We start from the raw sequence: 22,930 nt of genomic DNA, 5'->3' as shown, positions 1-22,930 counted from the left end.
CCTGACTACTGCCACGCCCATCTTAAGAGCTCTTCTGGCATTTCAGTGTGACCTGGCTACCCAGAAATCCGGACTCCAGCAGAACACAAGAATAACGTGGGTTGCTTCTCCCTGTGGTTACTGTGAATGCTGCTGCTATGCACATGGGTGTACAGGTGCCTGCTCAAGTCCCTGCTTTTGATTCTTTGGGGCGTATACGTAGAAGTGGATTTTCTGGGTCACGTGCTAATTCCATCTTTAACTTTTGAGGAACTGCCGTACCGTTTTCTATAGTGATTGCACCATTTCCCCATCCCACCAGCAGTGTGCAAGGGTTTCGGTTTCTCCTCATCCTTGATGACTCTTGTTAATTCATGCTATTTTGATAGTTGCCAGTTTAGTGGTGTGAGTTGAGATTGTGGTTTTGATTTGCTTTTTTATTTTTTAGCAATTTCATGATGCTGAGCATCTTTTCATGTTTTTATTGGCCATTTGTTTATCTTCTCTGGAGAAATGTCTATTCTAGTCCTTTGCCCATTTTTTAATTAGGATTTTTTTTGTTGTTGAGTTGTGGATTCCTTTATATATTCTGGGTATTAACCCTTTATCAGATAGATGATTTGTAAGTATTTCCTCCCATTCTGTGGGTTGCTTTTTATTCTGTTAATAGTGTCCTTTTATGCACAGTTTTTAATTTTGATGTAGCCTAATTATCTATTTTTTCTTTTGTTGCCTTGGTGTAATAACTAAGAAATCATTGCCAAATCCAATGTCATAAAGCATTCCTATATGTTTTCTTCTAAGGGTTTTATAGTTTTAGTTCATATTTAGGTCTTTGTCCATTTTGAGTTAATCTTCATATATGGTGTTAGGTAAGGGCCCAATTTTTTTTTTTTTTTAGGCGAGGCAACCCTTGTTTGACCTCACAGATTGCAAGGACCTTGTCAGCTTACAATCCCTTATTTTTTTAAATTTTTTTTATTTTTTACGCCTACAGCACCTGGTCTTCCTAGAGGTCTCCTATCCAAGTACTAACCAGGCCCAACCCTGCTTAGCTTCTCAAATCAGACGGAATTGGGCTTGTTCAGGGCGGCATGGCCATAGACAATAAGGGTCTAATTTCATTCTTTTGCTTGTGGATACCCAGTTTTCTCAACACCATTTATTGAAAAAACTGTCCCTTCCCTACTGAGGGCCTTGGCACCCTTGTCAAAATGTTTTAAACCTATAAATGAAGACTTATTTCTCTCTATTCTATTCCACTGGTCTGTATCTGTCTTTATGCCAGAACCACACTGCTTTGATTACCGTAGCTCTGTAGTAAGTTTTGAAATCAGGAAGTGTGACATCTCCAACTTTGTTCTTTTTCAAGACTGTTTTGGCTATCTGGGGTCCCTTGAGAGTCCATATAAATTTTAGGATGAATTTTCCTATTTCTGTAAAACATCGTCATTGGGATTTTGATAGGAATTGCACTGAATCTGTAGATTGGGAGTACTGACACTTTAGTAATGAATACTAAGTTTTCTAATCCATGAACATGGGATGTCTTCTCATTTATGTGTTAGATTTTCTGTAGTGACTCCTTTCTCATTTCCTTTAGATATTTCCTTTGTGGTTACTATGGGGGTTAAATATAACATCGTAAAGGTATGACATCTACCTTATATTAACACCAACTTCATTTACATACAAAAACTACTTCTTTACAGCTACGTCCTCCACTTTATATTACTGATGCCACAAGTTACATCATTATATACTGCGTAGTCATTAACAGATCATTTTTCTGTGCATTTGTTGCTTAAATCCTGTAGAAAATAAAAAGTGGAGTTATAAAATAAATTACACCCAGGTGTCTGTGGGTCTGCAGTCTCTCTGTTTCACATGTCACGGCTCCTGTCGTTGCCTGCCATGGCTGAGAGCCTGCAAGCCAAACCACGTGCTTTTACCTGTCTGACTTCTGAGTGAGACAAGACAGAAACCCATGGACAGGCCAGAAGGCTGCAAACAAGTTGTGTTCTGCCCCTTCCATCTCGAGGTGGGGAGCTGGGTATTGGGCTGCTGCTTTGTGACAACCTGCCAGGGAGGGTGGGCAAGGGTGAGTAAAAACACCATGACATTTTCTACTTTTTTCTTGACTGGGTATTTTTTTGGTTGGTAGAGGTCACTGACTGGTTTCCAGAGCTCTTATAAAGTTATTTTAGTCAGTCTGTAGTTTATTTAATGTTTCTATGGGACAACAAGGGCTTGGTCCTTCCTATTCTGCCACTGTTGACATACATTTTCTTTTAGAGTGAGATTTCCTATCACTTGTGAGACAGTGTTAAGCATGCAGATGCATGCATAAAAATCTAAACGTGAAGCTATTTAGTACCTCTGATTTTTAATAGTTCGATTATAACTAATACTACAACTAAAATAATGCCACAAAGCAGAGGGGCAATCACTCAGAGTATCACCGATCTACTCTAACCACGAATGAATCTATTGCTTTTGGTAGTAACTTCAAGGAACGGTCAATATAAAAATGTTATTAATGTCTACGGCTATGCCACCCTGAACACGCCCGATCTCGTCTGATCTCGGAAGTTAAGCAGGGTCGGGCCTGGTTAGTACTTGGATGGGAGACCACCTAGGATACCAGGTGCTGTAGGCAATAAAGAAAAATGTTATTAATACTTTAGATCGACTTTGAAAAACCCTAGAGCTGATGTCCACCTCACTTAAACACAGTCCTCTTTCTGAAGCTGCCACACAGTGTTTACTATACTATAGTTTCTGGAATCAGGCAGAATGTCCATTACAACCTTGGTGTAACCCTGTTGGTGATTCACGAGTTAGTCAAAGTGACTGTGAGGGGCCAGAATGTGGCAGCATTGTAACTATTAGAGAACTGCTATTATTCGTTTTTGGTAACTGAGTTATGACACTTCGGTAAACTGTATAGTTGAGGAAATAATGTTATGTATATTTAAGTAACACACGTAACAGCTGTCACTCTGAGTCGTACAAGGATGACAGAGTAATGTGTTAAGTCTTAAGGAAACAGTCTTAAGGAAAATCTCAAACTGTTGGTCTAATGAGAACAAAGTCATTAGTTCAAACCCTGTGTGGGCTAAACAGACGCTGTTTTCAAGACACCTGCTCCAGGTGACACATAGAACAAGTAGCTCAGCACTGGGCTCCAGTAAGAGCTCGGCAATGTTAGCCATTAGTTTTTAATCATCTCAATTATGTTCAATAAACATTTATTTATTTACGAATAAATCTAAAAGGTGTGTTCTGCAGAATGCACTGGTTTTGGCACTTTCCTGTTGGTCACAAGGGAAATAGGAATTGGGATGGAACACAAGTTCACTGTTAAGGCTGGAAACAAACTCGAAATCTCAGTATTAGCAGTGGAGTCCTCTTGATATGGTATAAAAAGCATGACTGAAGAGGTAACAACAGAAAGTACAGTCGGTATCTTTGATACCCTATTCAGGCTTTTACTGATAAGTATTTGTAATAAAAGTTAGTATAATTCTGATTATTTAGTATGTGAGTGCACGGCTAACCTATGAGACCTTGCTCATCCTCACTGTTAGCTTAAACCTCAGGTTTCTGTATCATTAGGCTAAAGGTCCCTTGATACAAAGAGAAAAAGCAGGTAGTGGACAGTCTCCCAGGTTCTCCTGAGTTCGTCTTCCTGAAAACGTGTAGCAACCAGGAGACTGGTTCGCTTTCAGCACAATTTCAAACTCAGCGCAGGCTCCGTCCTCACAGCGCGGGCCTGAAGGTGAACACAGACCCTGCTGGACCACGCTTCCAGGTAAACACCCGTGTGTTTATAAAAAGTGACCAGCGAGGTGGCTTCAGAAATTGCTCAGAGAAAGGAGTCTTCAGATTAAAAGAGCCCTCATAACACCCTTGGTACTACATGGGGCTCTTCTTAATTTTCTGCACTTTCCATTGTTCAAGCATAAAATAAGCTGAGCCCCAATATGTGATGCGTGTTTCATTAACATTATGGCAAATTCCTTTCCAGCTATACTTGGATCAGAATTGAAAAGACAAGAGAAAGGTCCAAGGAAAAGGCCACACAGAAATATATATTTCAAAGAATTTTTTCACCATTAGAAGTCACGTTCGGAAGGAAGGACATGGTGGTGCATTGTACTGTCCATGTCGCAAGATCATTAGCATTCTAGCACTGGGATTGCAAGACAAGTGCTTAGAAAACTCCGTTCTTTACCTAGATATTATGTTACTTTTTTGGTAAGGAATGTTTCTTTTATTTGAATAATTTCCTGTGGGACTTAATCCTCTGGTATTTGTGTGTTCTGAAAAGAATTAAGGTGACTCTATGTCCTAAGACATTTTGGAATAAAGCAGAGCATTAAGAAATTTTGAGGCTAATTTTCTCTCGACTATTTATCTGAAAATATGATTTTTAAAGAACCTAAAAGAAATTCTGTACACTGGCCTTGAACTTTTATTAGGCCAAGCATTAAAAAAGTTTAACAGGAAAATTAGAAAAAATGTATTTAAGCCATAGGATTAAACATGTAGTATGAAATGATACTTAATCAACATACGAAAAAAACTTGGTTAAGGTTTTCGGCATTGCTCAAAGTATGGTCAAAGTACGGTCAGTGGACCTTTGTTACCTGCCTGTGACAAGTACAGGAAATATTACAGAAATTTGATGTCACTCCACTATTTTTACTGTATTTTACAAGAGGATCAGTCCACAATGCATTGGAAATTAAACAAACTAAAAATACACACTCACCAGTCCCTTCCCTACAGGCGATGTGAGGACTAATGGTCCCTGGTAAATAAACTCACTATCGAACTCTTACATTGAGTTTCCATGTTAAAGATTAAAACCTGAGAATCTCAGAGAACACCCTACAAACAAGACGTGTATGCTGCCCTTTCATTGCCTTTGCTTTGTAAGAACTATTATAATAACAGTGATGAGACTGACTTTTTTTTGGGGGGGGGCGCGTGGGAAGGAGGTACAATGATATCTAAAGCAAGCAACAGTATATCGCAGAGAGAATCTCCCAGGGATTTTTATTCACTAAAGCAACAAGCACTTGCTGTGCTTGGACCCTGTGAGTTCAGTATGAAGTTATTAAGATAAAATGAGGGGATGTCCTGCCCTCTGGAAGCTGATATCTAATGAGAAGCAATGTTTTAGGTACTTTCCCCTTAAATGACAATTGTGAAAGTAATTATATTCAGGGAGAAAATATACATTTTTTGTATCAAGTGAGATTCTTGGACAAATTCTATAAATACTGGATAACAGTGAAAATAACTAAAGTGCAACATTTGCCAAAACAAAACCTAATTATCACTTCTAGATGACGTAAAAATCTCAGACCTTACAGGCGTCATAACGTTTGCCTCTGTAGTTGACTTAAATGAAACCGACAACAAACTGACAACATCCTCACAATCCTGCGTGGAGGAGTACCTTTCTTCGACATCAATACAACACAGTTAACAGGGAGATGCTTCTTTAATTGCATGAATAAAAGTATAATAATAAAGAGTGTTTGTCAGATTCCTTACTTACAAACACTAAAACGTAATACAAGGGAGTTTACCGAAGGACACAATTAAGAAAGCTCAGGTGTGTGGTGCAGAAGCGGAGTGACAGGTGAGGCTGTGGCGAGCCCTGTGTGTCCTGGGTTCTCTTCCCCGAAGGGCGGTGGGGTGCGGTGGGAGGGACCACTGCAACGCCTGGCCCGCAGGGGACAGCGGGCAGTACCGGTCTGCACATGCTGGCACCTCTGGGGTCGTGAACCGGGCACTGCAGTGGGGATGACCCGAGGCTCAAGTGTGCACTGCACCGACAATAAACAGACCGTATTTATTCTTCAAGAAACACTGCTGTGCCTCTTTTCCTTCAAGGAACCCTGGAATGCCAGCCCCCTGGGTGGGACTGCCTCTGGTTAAATTTTCTCACTTACGAACTTAGCTGGAGACCAAGTTTCAAGACCAAAGAAACACCTAACAGTACAAGCAATGCTGGGAAAAGGAGAAGGCCCATCTCTTACACAGGTGGAATTGTCACGAAGCCATTACCAGGTAGACGGTGACAGAAATTTTGTCACTAAAAGCTAAGGCCATGCTAACAGCGGTCTGATATCCTGACCTCTTCGGACAGAAGCAGAGAATAACCAACCCACATGGATGAGAAGAACTGTTTTTTAAGGGTATTTACTTGCATACTTGACATTCTTTTTAGCCCTATTTTTAAAGCTCAAAACCAGGGCGCAGCAAACACGTGAGAACACAGTAGGGGCTGGTCTCCCTTGCTCTCCCTTTCAGACCGTGCGTGGGCTGGTCACTGACCCTCGTCCTTCTTCCAGGCCAGGTTCCAGCGAAGCCGAGGGGGTGGTCACTCTCGCCCCACAAACTGCACCAAGAGAACATGAACTGCAGCTGCCCTTGGACTCCGGGGCGGGAGGGCTCTGCCTGCAGGTAGGAGCGCACAGTATGGCAGCGCGGTCCTTGCACTCATGCTACTGGCTTCCAGCCAGCGCCAACCGAGCCCATCCTCTGTACCAGGCCCTGCACTAGGTGTGCAGGACACACTCGTGCATGCACACTACACACTACCTAGGTCTTGTCTGAGTCAAAGCCCCTGTCCTCATAGGCTCATAAGGCACAGACACAATAAAGAAGCTACTGTATTTCAGATCACGGGTGATAAGTGCAAGGAAGAAAATGAAGCCGACGGACCCAGTCACTAACAAATTGACATTCCTGAATGGAAAGAAATGCTGTGAGAAAACACACACACACTTTTAGTTCCGCACCTCTCTGAACCCAGGCCTCCCCTGGTGTGAGGGTTCAGGCAAGTAAATGCTAAACTGCTTTCCAACTCAGAATTCGATGATACTCAGCTTTTATAAGAGTATTTTCTACTGAACTTGACCAATCTCATTAAGTAGTTCAATAGTTTTGACTTCAAAATAACAAAATCCAATTAAAATTTCAGCAAGTCAAGAACACCATAAGGAGAGATTAAAAAAACAGCAAATTATGTGCAGCATAAGAGTTTTTATAAAACCAAAAGAAACACAAACACCTATGGAAAACGAAGACATTTGAATTTCCAATGCAATTATCAAAAATATTTATTAGATTCCTTTGCATGCACTAGACTAGTCCCAATACAATCTGACACATAATAGGTGCTCATTAAATATATGTTGAACAAATGAATTCAATCTAACCAAAATCAAGGAGGCAATTAAAACATTCGAATCTGCAGGGTTTAAAGTAGTGATATTACTGACTTGTGGCAAAGGCAGTGACTGGAAATCTGTATTACCCTCCCGAAGGTGGTTAAAGTGCTTGTCTTTTGCCTACCAAAGGTCCAAGTCCATTCTGATATCTGGTAACTATCCAAAGAAATAACGAGACTAGTGTCTAACAAAAACCAGGGTGTAGCAAATACGTGAGAATACAATCGAGGCTCTTATTATTGCGTGTCAGAAGAGTGAAATACAGGAAACGACTCCACATAACCAACAATAGGGAACTGATTAAAATAGATACATTATCTAAGTTCAACTGAATACGATGTAGCAATTAAAATGATACAAATATATATTTATTGACGAGGGACTATACCAAACTAAAAATTTCTGTGCATTAAAGGACACTGTCAATAGAGTGAAAAGGTGACACATGGAATGGGAGAAAATATCTGCGAATCATACGTTTGATAAGAGGTTAATATCCAGAATATATGAAGAATTACAACTCAACAACAAAAAAACAAATAACCTGATTTTTTTTTAAATGGGCAAAGGACTTGAATAGACATTTCTCCAAAGATAATATACAAATGTCCAACAAGCACATGAGAGGGTACTCAACATCACTAACCATCAGAGAAGTGAAAACCGAAACCGCAGTTAGACATGACCTCACACCATGGAATGTCTACTATCAAAAGAACATAAACTAACAAGTGTCAGCAAGGATGTGGAGAAACTGGGACCCTTGTGCACTGATGGGAGCATGAAATGGCACAACCACTATGGGGACCAGTACGGAGGCTCCTCAACGAATTAAAAATAGAATGACCGCATGACTCAGCACCCCCACTTTTGGTACATGCTCCAAAAAACTGAAAGCACGGTCTCAAAGAGATATTTCCACACCCATGTACACAGCACCTTTACCCACAACAGCCAAGAGATGGAAGAAACCCAATGTCTCTGACAAGTGGGTAAACAAAATGTGGTATATCCATACAACAGCATGATTCAGCCTTCAAAGTGAAGGAGCTACTGCCACATGCTACAACATGAACGAACTTTGAGGACATTATGCTAAGTGAAATAAGACAGTCATAAACGACAGATACTGTGAGCCCACTTACATGAGATACCTAAAGTGGTCAAATTCACAGAGACAAATATAATGGTTGCCAGCGCCTGGGTAAAGAGGGAGCTAGGAGCTGTTCAGTGGGTATAGTTTCAATTTTGCAAGACGAAAGTTCTGGAGATTGTTGCACAACAGTGTGAGTATGCTTAACACTACTGAACCGTACAGTTTAAAATGGTAAAGATTAAAAAAAAGCTGGATTTTATGGTATGTGAATTATGTCCCCCAAAAATTATGTGAAAAAATTTAAAAAGTGTATTGCAAAACTGTAAGATAAAAATGTGTATACAGAACAGAAATAAAATGTAAGAATCTACTGAAAAATGTTAACAGTGGCTAGATTACAGATGAAAAACTTTTATTTTCCCACATTTTCAAACTTTTCTAGTGAGAATGTATCGATACATAAAATAAAGATATATACTTGATATGTAAAAAACAAGGCACTTTCTCTATTTAGGGGTAAACACAAGGAAGGCGATACCTGGGCTGGAGTGTTCGTGGTCACAGGAGACGGCGACTCACTGACTTTGGGCTCACTGGGGGACGCGGCTGACCCTTGCGACTCCTGGCTGGCGGGCTGGTCCGGAGATAAAGCATCACTGCTGTCTTCATCAAATGAGAAATCGCCCTGAGTCTGTGGATAGTCTTCCTTCCCAACACCTAAAGAAAGAAATGATTCTTAATTTATCTTGGCCTTGGAATACCAGGCTTAAAATGAAAAAGGAAGAGAAACATTGTTTTTTTAATAAAAACTTAACCTGTTTAAAAAAAAAAAAAAGAAGACCATCACGTACTACCCAAGGGAAGAGCACACCACTCCCCACGATGAGCTCTTGGAGAAAAGAAATCAAACCCAAGTCAGATCAAGCCTCTGGACCCAACTACCAGCTACAGGAAGTACAGGAGACAAGAACATAAAATCCAGGATGTGGAAATGCTAAAGAACAAAACACGTCCATTTACCAACAAATAAATAGTGAGAAAAGAAAGGAGGGAGAGCCACCGAAAGAATAAGACGGAAGAGGTCCACCAAGCCAAAGGTGATGTGTGGACCTTGTCTGGATCCCGACTTGAAATCCAGCTGGTACAAACACATTGAGGTACTGGGAAATGGGGCTTCGACGGGGAATCCTGCTTAGTCCCACCTCGTGGGGCGGCCAGATACACCGACGCCTTACTTCTGGGGGCTGAGTGGATCACAGGTGACTGCACCACTCAGAATTACTGACGTTGCCTAAGACTGAAACTCGTGCTCATGCAAAATAAAAAGTCCCCATGAGTGATGAAACTACCATAGTTTAAATAGGATATTAACTTTTAAAAATTGCTGGCTGAATAAGCGGCATTGTTCTGGAATTTTTTTTCCTGCTAAGGCCACACCAAAAGAAATGGGGCGGGAGGCGGGGTGGACTTTAGTAACTGAGATGATGAGAGCGACACAGAATGGACAGATGCTGCTCTTCTTAATGAGTGCGCCCACACTCGTCTGCTCTTCACCTTGCCGAACTGGCACTGAACAAGCTATTTTTCTCTTTATCTTTCCTGGAAGTACACAGAATGAAAATAATGAAAAGCCTGTAAGAATTTTAAACAAAACAACAGAAACTAAACAGTATAATACAGTAAGTTTAACTTAGAAAACACGATCATGAAATCAGAACTTAAAAATCGAAACCTCAGATGTTAAGAATCTGTGTTAACTGGTTAGTGATGCTGGTCTCACAACACATAATACACAGCTGGCCCTCTGCATATACGGGTTCTGCACCCTCAGATTCAAATGCTCCCAGATCGAAAATATTTGATAAAAGTTACGTTGCTGCTGACACGTACTACCTAGTTAGGTTGCATCTGTACTGGACAAGTATAGACATTTTTTCTTGTCATTAATCCCTAAACAACACAGTGTAACAAATGTTTACATAGGTATTATAAGTACTCTAGAGAAGACTTAAGGTACACAGGAAGATGTGCGTAGGTCACATGCAAATACTACGCCATTTTAAATGCGAGACTTGGGACTTGGGTGTCTTCCAGTTTGGTATCTCTAGGGGGTCCTGGAACTAAGCCTCCGTGGGTACCGAGAGACTTGTGCGTGCGCGTGTGTGTATGTGTATGTATATGTATATATATATAGATAGATAGACAGACAGAGATATAGATATATAGATATATCTCAGTAATAATGGGAATCGGCACCAATTTAATTTCTAACTCACCCGGAAAGCCATACCCATGATTGGTGCTGGCCTTTTTAACTACATTTGTTTTGATCTAAAACTTCCCAGAACATGGTGAACTTGAGAGGCTTGCCTATAATCGCTTCCTTAACACTGGAGTCCACAGGCAGGATGTTCTTCTCCACCAGCTCCATGGGGCCGGGGCGCTGTGCGATCTTCTCGTTCAGATCGTCCGCCAGGCGAGCTCTTTTCAGCTTCATCTGAGTGGCCTGCAGGGATGGCTCTGCAAATGTTTCTGAAAGAAGAAACACAGTTCTAACCATCACTTGAATTCCCATCTCTATTCCATAATGCTATTTCAGGCCAACTAATTTAAATCGGTTTAAGCATATTTGTGTGTTCTCAAGATATTTATGGCAAGAGAAAAATGACTGTTAAAGCATGCTCCAGTATACAGTTTATATTTTTAGTTCTGGGTAGCTTTATATTGTCTATATTGTCAATATGCATGCCCTCTGACCCAAATGAACATGAATTCAAGTGAAAAATGGGGTACTGCAACTGTTCATTTATGACAGGAGGGTCATATTCACAATTATTAGGTACTGGAGACACAGAGGATGCACAAGACAGACGTGGTCTATGGCTCAAGATCTGTTTTAGATCTGGCTACATTAAAAAGTCAGATCCTACGAGGGGAGGCTCGTATCTTAGGATATAAGCTTCTCTGCAGGAGTCAATGGGAAGACCTACAAATCATATTGTAACAGACTCCAACACCATAATTAAGAATTTGGGTTTATTTCTGAATATGTAACCTTGTGTCTGATAAGAATATTCACTCACCGTACACAGTAATTAACAGTCACACAGAAGCATCGACTCATCTGCTTACAAATGCACAAAGTTGTACAACAGATGTGAAACTGCTATAAATGTAACTTGCTCATTTGCATAATTCTGTCAATTATTTGTGTTTATGGTAACTCATTAACTTCATTACACTGTTCTAAATAATGTTTATAATTGATTTAAAATAATGATGAGGTGTTAACCCAAAATTCTGAAAGTTGCTTGCTTCTTAAATTATACAGTAAGTCTTCTAATGAAATTCCCCACAAGTATTCTCAGGATTAACTGATGTTCTTCATTTTGCAGGTAAAATGTCCTGACTGAAGCCTAAGGCTCACTGAAAGCCATGGCCGGTAAACTACTCACCAGCACATCTGAGTACAGGTGACCTTCAAACAATCTGGGGGTTAGGGGTGCCAACTCCCCACATAGTCGAAAATCCACCTATAAGCTTTGATTTCCCCTAAACTTAACCACTAACAGCTTACTGCTGACTGGAAGCCCTGCTGATAACACACTTGAGTCACGCATAGTTTATGCCTATGTGTCACATACTGTATTCTTACAATAAAGTAAGCTACTGAAAAGAAAAATGCTATTAAGAAAAACATGAGGAAGAGAAAATACATTTATAGTATTTATTGAAAAAGAGCTCATATAAGTGGATCTGCGCAGTTCAAGGGCCAGCATAGGGTACTTCTCTCTACCAGCTGAGTCACACGTTTGCCAAAGCCAACCTTGACTGCCTGCAAAATAGTTCATACCTGCTGGGATTGCTCCTGTCAATGCGTAATTAACTAAATGTTATGGGGAAATGATAAACTTCAAAAATACAATTATTATTTCTTGGAAACCTAAGTTAAATGCTTTCAAACAACTTGATAAAGATGAGTCATTAAAAAAAAATCAATCACTGTCAAATTAAGGCTACTAACAACTAAAAGATTTGGGAAAATCTAGGATTTTTAAAGTCAGATTGCTTTTCAAGTGTCTTTAAGTTTTGTTCCACTAAATGGAAATCGCAGATGATGTACAAATACTGCTTTATGCAAAGAAGATGTGAGCTCCATTCATTGAAGCCTTTCCCAAAGCAAAGGCCCTAGCCCTCGGTCAGAACTTTGGCAGATAAATACACATTTCGATATGTTAAAATAACATGTTTGGTCATCTCATTTTTATAATTTTCCTACGTAACGGTGGCCTCAGCCTTGTTAGACAAAACACTTCTAAGCACACAGGAAGATGACAGGCGGGGAGAGTTAGATCACGCAAACCACTCGTAGGCTGATACTTAACGCTTCTGTTAAGATCTCGCTGGGAGAGTCTTCTGCCTTTCTGCTCTCACTCACTGACACCATCCGGTGATATCAGGAATGTTTAGAAGGAAAATACTCCAAAAGTAAATAGCCAGAGGCTGGCATTTTGCTATGTTTCTGTTTGTTCTCTTATTGCTTCCTCATCTCCATGAGGCTGAGGCTGGATTTCAGCGGCTGAACTTCAGAAAATAATTTATACTTCTGCCTCCCAAACAACCAGTCTGATCAAAATTGGATTAATGTTAAAATAAGTTAAAGTAAGTTAAAATGGTTCTAAGATATTTAAAAACTCAAACGTGATACATTCTTCCTTCAATAATCCCAGCTTGAGAATGGATGTCCTCAAAACATCACTTACAGTTCATTCACATACACAGTTAGGTTTTTAAACCTTGGGTAGCCTTCTTTTAAAAAAAAAAAGTATGATTCCTTTTGATAGTTAAGTGTATTTGCCTTAGTTTTAATCACATTAATAAAGCCTGTTATAATTAGAAGGCAAGTGAAAACAGACAGCATTATTCCTACAAAACTGTCCCTTACAGCTCAAGATATTTTCAGGCATAGAAGGAGCCATTTACCTAGTTACTTACCAGTAAATCTGTTTCTTTGAAGATCCACTTATCCCTCACAGCTGGCAGCTGCTCCTACCCTACCACTGGAGTTCTGGAAAAGCTTTTTCAGTCCAGTGAACTTCTGAGGACATAACCCAAATTAGAGAAAGCCGTAAACTTCTCACCTCCTGCCCCAGATGTGAGGATGGTCACATCATCACAGAATCTCTGTATTGGAAGAGGCCTCACTTCGAGTTACAGACAAGCCTGATGCTCGGAACGTCTTTACAGCACCATTCAGGTGCTGTCAGCCTGTTTACACCTCTCACAATCTGGAAGCCATTTCTTTTGCCCGTTTATTATCTGTAAGCTTCACGAAGGCAGGCATCCGTCTGGCTCACCTGGGCTTCCGGTGCAGACACTGGCCAATGAATGAACACCTCTGATAAGAGTGACCATATTGCTTCCAAAATATTTTATTTTTGGACATGTCTGGTCTTTAGGATATTGTTCCTTTCATTGAGCTACAATTTAATACTTCATAATGCCAACACAATTCTAATACTAACTCTATCATTAGGCCAGAGGGAACAATTCTAATCTTCTTTCTACCTGATAACTGTCTCTAAATGTGTGAGGCATTTTCAGACTCTTCTGTATGTTCTCAAGGTTTGACACACTCAGGACTATCACAGGGTCAAGTTTTTGTCTTGCCCAATAAATTGGTCAAAGAAGCAGAACAATGCAAGAAAATGTAACTCAGGGAATAATGGTGGAGAAACCAGCTTTCAAGAATGCTTTTTTTTTTTTTTAGAAAGAAAAACATACTGGCCTGAGCCTTGTGTCTCACCAAAAATGGAACAGAGCTGTCCCTCCACGCTTCACAGGTGATGAGGCTAGCTCATCGAGAAAATCCGGTGGGCCTAGAGGGTGGTAGTTCTGGTAATGGTCAGATCGAGTTGGACTGTTGTGTGTAAGTAGCAACAAAGGAAAAATGCTGTGTGTGGGCACCATGCCAGGTAGGCATAACAGGGCCCAAGCAGCTTGAAATCTAGGGTTAGACTTGTGGTTGTCACACCCTTTATGACTTAAGGAGTGGGCACAGGTTCCCTCACTAGTGGAGGAGTCCTCTGGACCAAAGCTGTTTTTCCAGAACAGTATGGGAGGGACACCTACGGCACCAGCTGGAGGGGAAGAGCCAGTCGTCAGCTGGTTATTTGGAGAAGCAAACCTTCCCCACGTATCTAACATAATATTTAACTGCGTCTTCACGTTGCTATCCAATGTGGAGGATGTCAGCCTGTGGGGTAAAAAGTTATTAAAATGGGAATAAACAGAAATGGTGACATTCTCACTTCTTCTCTTGAGAAAAACGCAGCAAAATACGTAGAAGTAAAACCTTCACCTTCTAGAATGTGCATCCTGACAAGCTCAGAGCGGTCCGGTCGGCTCCGGATCTTGTGCTTCAAAAAGTTTTCAGTCTTTAAAAAAAAAAAAAAAAAGTCTTACCATAAATTGTTGATGACTTACTGTGGTTTTATATATTTTTTTCTCTCAAGGTACTCCATTTAAATAAATTGATACCCTTTTGGTCATGATTTTGAGAGGAAGAAAAGAATAGAAATTAGTACTTTGAGAGACTATTATCCAATACATGATTTAAATTCCAGCCTTCAAAACTGTACAGGGCTTTGACGTCCATACTGGTACAAAGCAAGCACTTTGTAGGCTTTTATTTTAAAACTTCAGAAAGGCAAAGGCTCATAATTTTGAAGCTGAGTTTTGAATAGACATAGGATTTTGAACATTTAAGTATCTAAAATCCATAAAATCTAGACATCGGGTCAAGTAAAAATTCACCTAGATAACAGATTTCCTAAAAATTATCATGTACTATCTTTGATGAGTTCATATCCTTGATCATATTTTCTTATTCAGAACTGTACTCAACTCCAAACAATAAGACTTGAAAATGAGTTTTACATTTTACAAGACTCTAAGAGATCATCATTATATCCTGGGAAAATTCTTATGGAATTTTTGGAACATGCTTTTCTTAACACGTGATAGAAGTTTTCCCTAAAACAAAAAGAATAAATGGTACTTTTTAAAGAAAAAGAATAAACATCAATTTGCTGTGCAGCTATGATAGAGTCAATTCAAAGAATAAAGCAGAGTTGAACGCAGCAATATTCCTTATTCACCCACATGGTCAAATGCACAGGTAACACAGACCCAAGGATCTGGTGTCAGCACCTCACTGGGGCTGCGGTCTCCCAGGGTAACAAAGGGCAGAATTACTCTGTTATTATTCTAGGAACTGTGGTTATGCTCTGAAAGCAAGAAAGTGAAGAGTGTGATTTGTCTTTTGTACAAAGCGAGTTACTAGTTTTAAAAGAACAAAATTTGAATGTCACTTATATCCTACAAACCTCCAAGATAAAACTGCTCCAGAATACATTACTCTATGTGCCATGTGTCCTGAAAAGGCACTGTATTTTCTCTCCTGGCATATCTAGGAGTAAGACTGCTATTTGCCCACAGGTACTTTAAAATAAAAGAGAGAAGTAGAGCATTTTAAACTGAGATTTCTTACTCTGGCTCGTTCCAAGCTTTTTATCTGCTCATGGAATGCGGCTGGGCTCTTCAAAGCTGTGAGAGGAAAAGAAATCATTCCCATGGTAAAAACAGAGAAGTTAATGCTTCAGGCAAACGTTACAGTGTATCTTGTTGATGCTCCTTCTTAATCTTATAGTTCCCATCTACAGTTCCATTTATTTACTAGTTCTTTTAGATCTATAGAATTTGGAACCTTAAGTGTCTCAGAATTGAAATTATGAATTTCACAAATAAAACGGTGAACATTTAAAACAGAGCTGTAAAAATAATGACAATGTAAATATCAGGTCCGACTAGTTCCAACCAATAATAGTTGGAGCAAATTACCACCCTCAAGGGAACTGTTAGACCATTTCTTCGCAGGTCTTTGCTCTGTATGGGAAAGGCCTAAATGTCCTCAGGATATTTAACTTCGAGTGCCCTAACCTTGACCATGAGGACACTCTGCACCCCACAATGTCCTCCATGCCTCACAAACCCACGTTACCATTTACTGAGAACCACGATGGGCTTAGCCCTGTGCTCTGTGGTGGTCAGAGTTAAATCTATTGATCATCACAAGGACCGAGCATGGCAGGCATTCGCCTCAGTGCAGATGAAAGGCTCAAGGGGTTAAATGAAGTCTTGAAGTCTTATAGCTAGATGAGGGTCAAAGTGGGATTTGAATCTAGAATTCTGAATTTGAAGGGTTCATGCTCTTTCTGCCAAACCATACACGAATCACTCTAAAGACAGTGATTCTGTAATACCTTAACTGCTGGTACGTTAACTATTCCAGAATCCCAGAGTGAGGGTCAGTGATGTTTACTAAAACATCACCTCCTACAGTATTTCTATCACTTATTTTTGCAAAATCTTGTGTATATCCACCATTGTCTGATAACATCCTGCAATTATGACATTGGGCGGGCAGATGACGTGGATGGGATATAAGACTACTTGGGCCGTCATTTCCCAAATGTGACCAGTCATGTCTTGGTAGCATTATTATTGTCAGCTCTGGTACTTGAAGCATTACAAAGACTCCCAGCAGGCCAGCCCAAGCAGGTTTGGCTAGGGACCAGCTTCCAAAAGAAGACTACAGCTGGCTTAGCAATGGTGTTAAACATCATAATTTCATCCTATTTGATCAATCCTGTTCATAGGCAAGAATGCAGTGGTGGAGAACTCTGGCAGATTATCAAACCAGCTTTGACTCTGTCACAATGCTAGCTTTAAAATATTTAGATACTCCAGTAATAGGAGTCCAGAAATAAAAGTTTCATTGGAAAAATCTATTGCAGAGAAAAACTATTCCTTATCATTAAGCAAAAAAAAAGTTAGTATTAGTGATTCAGAATACTGGGAAGCATAAATGTATTTTGCAATTCCTTCCTAGTTTTTTAAAGCCAAATAAGTTACCTCTTAGAGAAATCAATTTTTAGACAAAAATTCAAATAAATAATAATAATGGCCTACAAAAAACCACCATTCTTCCCCCATAAAACATAAAACCATTTTCCAAACTTGGTGATTAAAGGTAAAGAAGACAACATGGACAAATATTCTAAAATTAATCAACTTCCAAAAATGAAGGACTCAAGCTTAGAGATAATTGGAGAAAAATCTGTATTTGGGCAAGAATGATTTTATTAATTACAAATAACGTTTATTAGTCCTGTAACTTAGGTACATTTAATATTATAGCTGATAGTATAGCATCAAAGACCATCACTTTGAAAAATAAAGTAGGAAAAAAAAAAGAAAAATAAAGTAGAACAAAATTTTGAATGATTTTTATCATGTTACTTCTGCAAGTCTAAGTAATATTGGATCCACTGTGTAGAGCGATTACCTCAATTATTTTAAAATAAAACAAATGTTGCAGTTTGAAGTAAGAACTGATGTTAGCTGAATTACAGTTTTAAAGGTGTTCTTCGTGTGATATAAATGCAAGTCAATCTTTTAAGCAGCATGTGGTTTTCAAATGTGTTTTAAATGAAGCCGTGTTTTTCCTTATAAACTCTTTTGGTATTGAATATTGATTAAATGGCTCCAACTGAAAGTAGAGTGTGATACAGGTTCTTCTCGGTACATGTCCATATTGTTACATCACACTTAAACCTTACGTGGCATGATGCCCTGGTCCACTAGTTGTTCTCTCGTCCTCCTTTGTTGCAGCCTCAGCTGGAGCACTGTGAAAAGGAAATAATCACCATTAGAGTTTAGAGGCAACTGTAGGAGCCAACTTATGCAGTTCCAGAGGAGACATAACTAAGCTTTACAAAACATCTTCTAGGTCAAAACTGAATGAGGGTACCACCTGGCACCACCCAACTTCTGAAATGAAAATCGGTTTGTGATGTCTGCCTGTTCGGTCAACTCAGAAGTTCTCAGAATATTTTTGTTTAATTAAATAACAATCTTCATTTGATGAATAACGCTAAGTATTTTTTGTTTAAATACAATCACATAGTACTTGGCAAATAAACAAAAATAATTAGCTTTTACATTGTCTTATTTGTAGGAAACGTGAAATTCCTTGACCTTCCTTTAGCTTTTTTTAAAAAACGAGTTATAGCAAAAATGTATTTTAATGAAAGATTGACTTATTTGAAGAATCTTACTCCATCTGGAACAAACTGTAAATAGCTTTAATGAAGGTCAACTGCATAATGAATATTAGACCTATGAGATACTGCTAATGACACAAGGGAACATTTCTAAATTAAGAACTTAAAGTTTAATAATCATTGCACAAACAAAACACATCTCATTCTACAAGTTCTAAGAAAGTTACAATTCGATTGATGCCATATCATTTTAGTTTAAAAAAATGAATTGTTAGAACTTATAGAAAATACAGTATCCATCATGAAATACAGAAATCCAGTTTGCCAAATTTAATAAAAATAAAAATTTCCCCTAGATTTCTAAGGAGATTCCTTTTATAGCATCTTTATATTTTTATCGGGAAGATGAGCTTATTTCAAAAGAAAGGAATATATGAAGTAACTTTGAAAAATATTTTCCTTGGTTTACTTCATATTCAATTTTAAGTTTTCATTTTTATTTTTCTTTCAAATCTTGGAATGAAAACCAAGGTTAGGATTATTAAGGGTCTGCTTAAGGGTTGTCGATATGCAAAAAAGAGAAAAAAATTCCCTATGTGTATTTTTTACATGGTAGAGAAGACCGAGGATTTTCTAGTAAGGGGGTGACAGCTCGAACAGGAGGCTGGCTCGAACCGATCTGGTACCGAGGCTCGAATGCAGTGCACGTGGCGGCTCCTACTTGCAATAAGCCCCCAAGACTCGAGGCGACACAGGCCTGTGGCCCTCATACCCTTTGTGTTTTGCTTGCCCTTGTGCTGACTCCAGAGCAAAGTGCAATCTTAGATATACTTCAAAAAAAAAAGCTAGACTGTAAAATAGCTTTTAAACATATTTTCTTATTCACTGCTAGATATATCATCCTTTATTAAATACTGAAAAAAAATTTTGCTACTTTTGGGGGCCATAGGATCACAATTTCATGACATCCCATTTAGAACTGAAACAACTGACATAAGATTCTATTACTCAGAGCAAAAGAAAATTTTAATGAGTCAAAAATATATGCACACGTTTCTCATATTAAAATGTTTCGTGATACTTTGAATCAATTATGCTCTAACACAAAGATCTCTTCCCTGATAATTTACAGTTTATTGAGGATAGCATGTTCCCACTGTACTTTACTAGGAACAAAAATAACCAAGGAGTTGACTTGTGGATCTGATAGTACCCGAACGCCTGCATACTCTGACACTCTTCCAAGAATGTTAATGTTTGTCTGAATTAAGATGGTCATATTCAAGCGGTAAAATCCCAGGAAAAGGAATACTGAGAGGAAAAAATGATCAGGACAACCTCTAACTCAAAGGCTGACACTTCTGGAACATGGTGGTCCGTGTCTGTTGGAGAATCTCTAATAGTATCTTTCCTTTCTCCCAAGGGAGTCTTCAAAGGAAGGAGTAAAATAGAAAGGATAATGAAAACATCAACAGCCCCTTTCTTTGGTTTAAAACAAACAAAGCACTATACTTGTGAGACAGAAGTATCAAACGCAATATGTGCTTTTGGGAGATGGCACCTTGGAATGATGGATACATTTGCAACAACTTGATTTGCAAACCAACAGTGATGACGATGGCTAGTCTTGAAGCATCTCTTGATTCTCCATTGGACAGCTATCCTCATGCCTCCTGACAGCAGCCCTGTCAGCTATATCACCTTTGATTAGAAATCGCACCTTCACGTTGATGTGCAAAGGTATCTCCTACCTCGAGGGTAACACGCAAAATGAATGTTTGTCACCAAACACCAATTGTTAAAATAAAACAAACATCAAAAAAAAAAAAACCATTTGTGTTTTCCATCCAGTCTGATGGCAAATCAATCAACCCTACTTATGTCACACTGCTCAAAGGTAGGAGAGCAATCTTCCCAGTCGATGCTCTTATCGCTGCCTATGGAATCTTCCCAAGAAGCAACATCATCACACGACAAGTATTACTCAAATTGGCGTGGCAGGCAGCCTTCCCAGGCATGTGCACTTGACAAGACATCAGGAAGAACGTGAATGGAAGAGGAGGCTTACAACTAGTCACGTTTTTAAGACTGTTGCTGACCCTGCTTGATTTAGCTTCAACAGGCGGGCAGCACTGGGCACATCATAGTGAATATGAGGCACAATGCCCATTAAATAGGAGGTACACTACCACTGTGGGTCAATTTAAAAACACAATTGTAGTATTAATTCATATTAAATATAACAGTCATTCACAACTTGATAAAAGCTCTTTTGAGAATGACTAAAGGTTATAAAAAGTACCAATCAAATTGGTAGAATACAGGCTCAAAATTCTGGAAAATATCAAACTTCCTTTTAGTACTTATCACTCATCAGATGTGTAAAAAGTTAATGTATAATTAATGACAACTGACAGCCACATCTGCATCTTCCAGGTCCAAGGCGAGGAAGAATGAGGCTTGAATGATGGAAACGGCTTAATCGTCCTGCAATGCTGGAAAACTTGAGTTGGGCGAATTTAGCGGTGCTTATCCAAGATCGGGAAAGGGGGCAAGACGCCCTGAAGACAGAGGGCCTGACTTGCAGTGGTCACGGCTGTGGGATCGAGGTGTTCCACCAAGTTTCTCTGGGACCTTTATGAATGAAGCCTGGAGACCGTCTTCCTCCCCTGCATTCCTCACGCTCACGTCCGCATGAAGGGAGAGACAGCCCAGGTCACTGAATGCTACTGGGCCTGTCGCATAGCTGTAGTTCTTCGGGATAAACACTACTTCAGTGAATTAACTGGTACGCTGGCTGATCTCTGGACAACCTGGCACCACATGTGCTGACAAGCTTGTGCTTCCGTAGCCCCAAACTGAATTCTAGGCACCGGTGCAGTGCGGCTTTCCTGCTGTGGCAGTCGCTGCTGGTGGTGACACGGCTGCCTAAGAAGCCGGTCTCCCAGGCGATGGCTTCGCATCTGAAAACTGAACCCAAGAGTGCCCTCCCCTGGCGTCCAGTTGAGCTGATGAACTGTGCCATTGGGCTGACATCACAGCCTCCATCCTATCAGTAAACTAACTAAAATTCAGTATCCTCCATGGCCATCTTGCCAATAATTACATTCAAGAAAAAGAAACGTGTAAGTCTATAGAATTCTCAGGGAGAAAAAAGTTCAAAACACTCTGTGAGCGGCTACATCCTTTCAGAAAATAAAAGCATAGTAATAATAGAGTTGAAATACCATTGCTCACATCTGAACATTTTCAAAGAACGTCTTTATCCTTGAAAAATGTATAAATGAAAATAATCCAACATATATGGTCCTAGGAAGTCCCTAAGTTTAAAATGGTTGGGTTCGAAGCTGTTTAATCTTCTCAAAAAGAGGGGGGGTATAGCAAAAAAGTATATTTCATTATACAGCTAGTATTGTATTCTCTGTGCAAACACGGTTATTACCACAAGTTGAGAATTCTTTAACAATTCTGTACTTCTCGATGACAGGACTCATGGAGGCAGGCCGAAGACTCCATCGGCAGCAGGAGAGGAGGTTCTAGTGCCACTTTACTGTATGTGTCACATCTTTCTTAACTAGCCTGAGTCCAAGGCTTTTATTTATTAAAAAAAACTTTCCACTTATTATAAAAGTGACATATGTTCCCTATCCGATCCTATGTGGTCCACGTAAGGCATGACCATGAAGTAAGGAGACTAATTTCTTTGTGTACAAACCATCATCTCTGAAATTATAATAGACGTGTGAGACTATGGACTACATCCAATGCATCTAGAGAAAATAATTTTAATTGGTGAATTTTTCCAAGGTTATACAGTCTTATTAGCTCTTAGGGCTAATAGTCGTGGTTTTTCCTATTACATTTCAACAAAGAGAAAACTATAATTTTTTTTTCTTAAAAAAATTTTTTTTGGTTAGACATTTATATAATGTATGAAGTGATCCCCCAATTACTCTAGCACCCATGTGGCACTACACATAACCATTATAATAATACTATGTTCCCTATGCTATACCCTGAATCCCTATGACTGTTTTGTAACTACTAATTTGTACTTCTTCGTCCCGTCATCTAAAAATACATATAATTTTGAAAATTCTACTTAGTATTATTCCTTGTTATAACAGATAAAAACAATATTGTGTCAACAAAAGTGTTTGAACTTGGTCTCTTTTTTATGCAAGAAAAGTAAAAATTCAATTTTAACCACCACTCCGGAAAATTAAAGGTAGCTTATCTAATGGTAAAGACGAAATGTTCTCGTTCAGCCTCACAAGTAGTTTAGATATTTAAAAGCATCTTTTAGTTCCTTTCCCCTGCTTCTTAAATGGTTTAAAGTGCTTTTAGAACAAAATTTTAGGATTAGTTTCCAATATGAAAAAGCCTTAAAATACAATACTGTCTTTCACATAATACTTATATCCCACTTTAAAATTTCCAGCTGCTTTGTGATATGTCTATTCTTTTCTGTTTCT

The 22,930-nt window shown here is 39.2% G+C and overlaps 1 protein-coding gene, 1 non-coding gene and 1 pseudogene across 2 annotated transcripts in view; 1 reads left to right on the top strand and 2 right to left on the bottom strand.

Annotated features, from left to right (window-relative positions):
- The window catches only part of MKL2 (MKL1/myocardin like 2), a 130,345-nt gene that overhangs the window by 37,437 nt on the left and 69,978 nt on the right, over positions 1-22,930 (bottom strand). The window contains exons 2-8 of the mRNA XM_023529665.1: positions 18,012-18,077; positions 15,881-15,936; positions 14,690-14,765; positions 10,699-10,860; positions 8,867-9,045; positions 5,605-5,822; positions 4,632-4,635 (exon numbers count right to left, since the gene is read on the bottom strand). Coding sequence (XP_023385433.1) covers positions 4,632-4,635; positions 5,605-5,822; positions 8,867-9,045; positions 10,699-10,860; positions 14,690-14,765; positions 15,881-15,936; positions 18,012-18,077 — 761 coding nt within the window. The remainder of the gene's footprint in view (positions 1-4,631; positions 4,636-5,604; positions 5,823-8,866; positions 9,046-10,698; positions 10,861-14,689; positions 14,766-15,880; positions 15,937-18,011; positions 18,078-22,930) is intronic.
- On the bottom strand, positions 968-1,085 carry LOC111738572 (annotated as a pseudogene).
- On the top strand, positions 2,521-2,638 carry LOC111738588. Its single transcript, XR_002779893.1, has one exon. It is a non-coding gene; the product is annotated as a 5S ribosomal RNA (ribosomal RNA).

The sequence above is a fragment of the Pteropus vampyrus genome, unplaced genomic scaffold (genome assembly GCF_000151845.1).
Source record: "Pteropus vampyrus isolate Shadow unplaced genomic scaffold, Pvam_2.0 Scaffold40, whole genome shotgun sequence".
NCBI lineage: Eukaryota > Metazoa > Chordata > Mammalia > Chiroptera > Pteropodidae > Pteropus > Pteropus vampyrus.
Note: the sequence above shows the minus strand (reverse complement) of the source record. Positions and strands in the feature narration are given on the sequence as shown.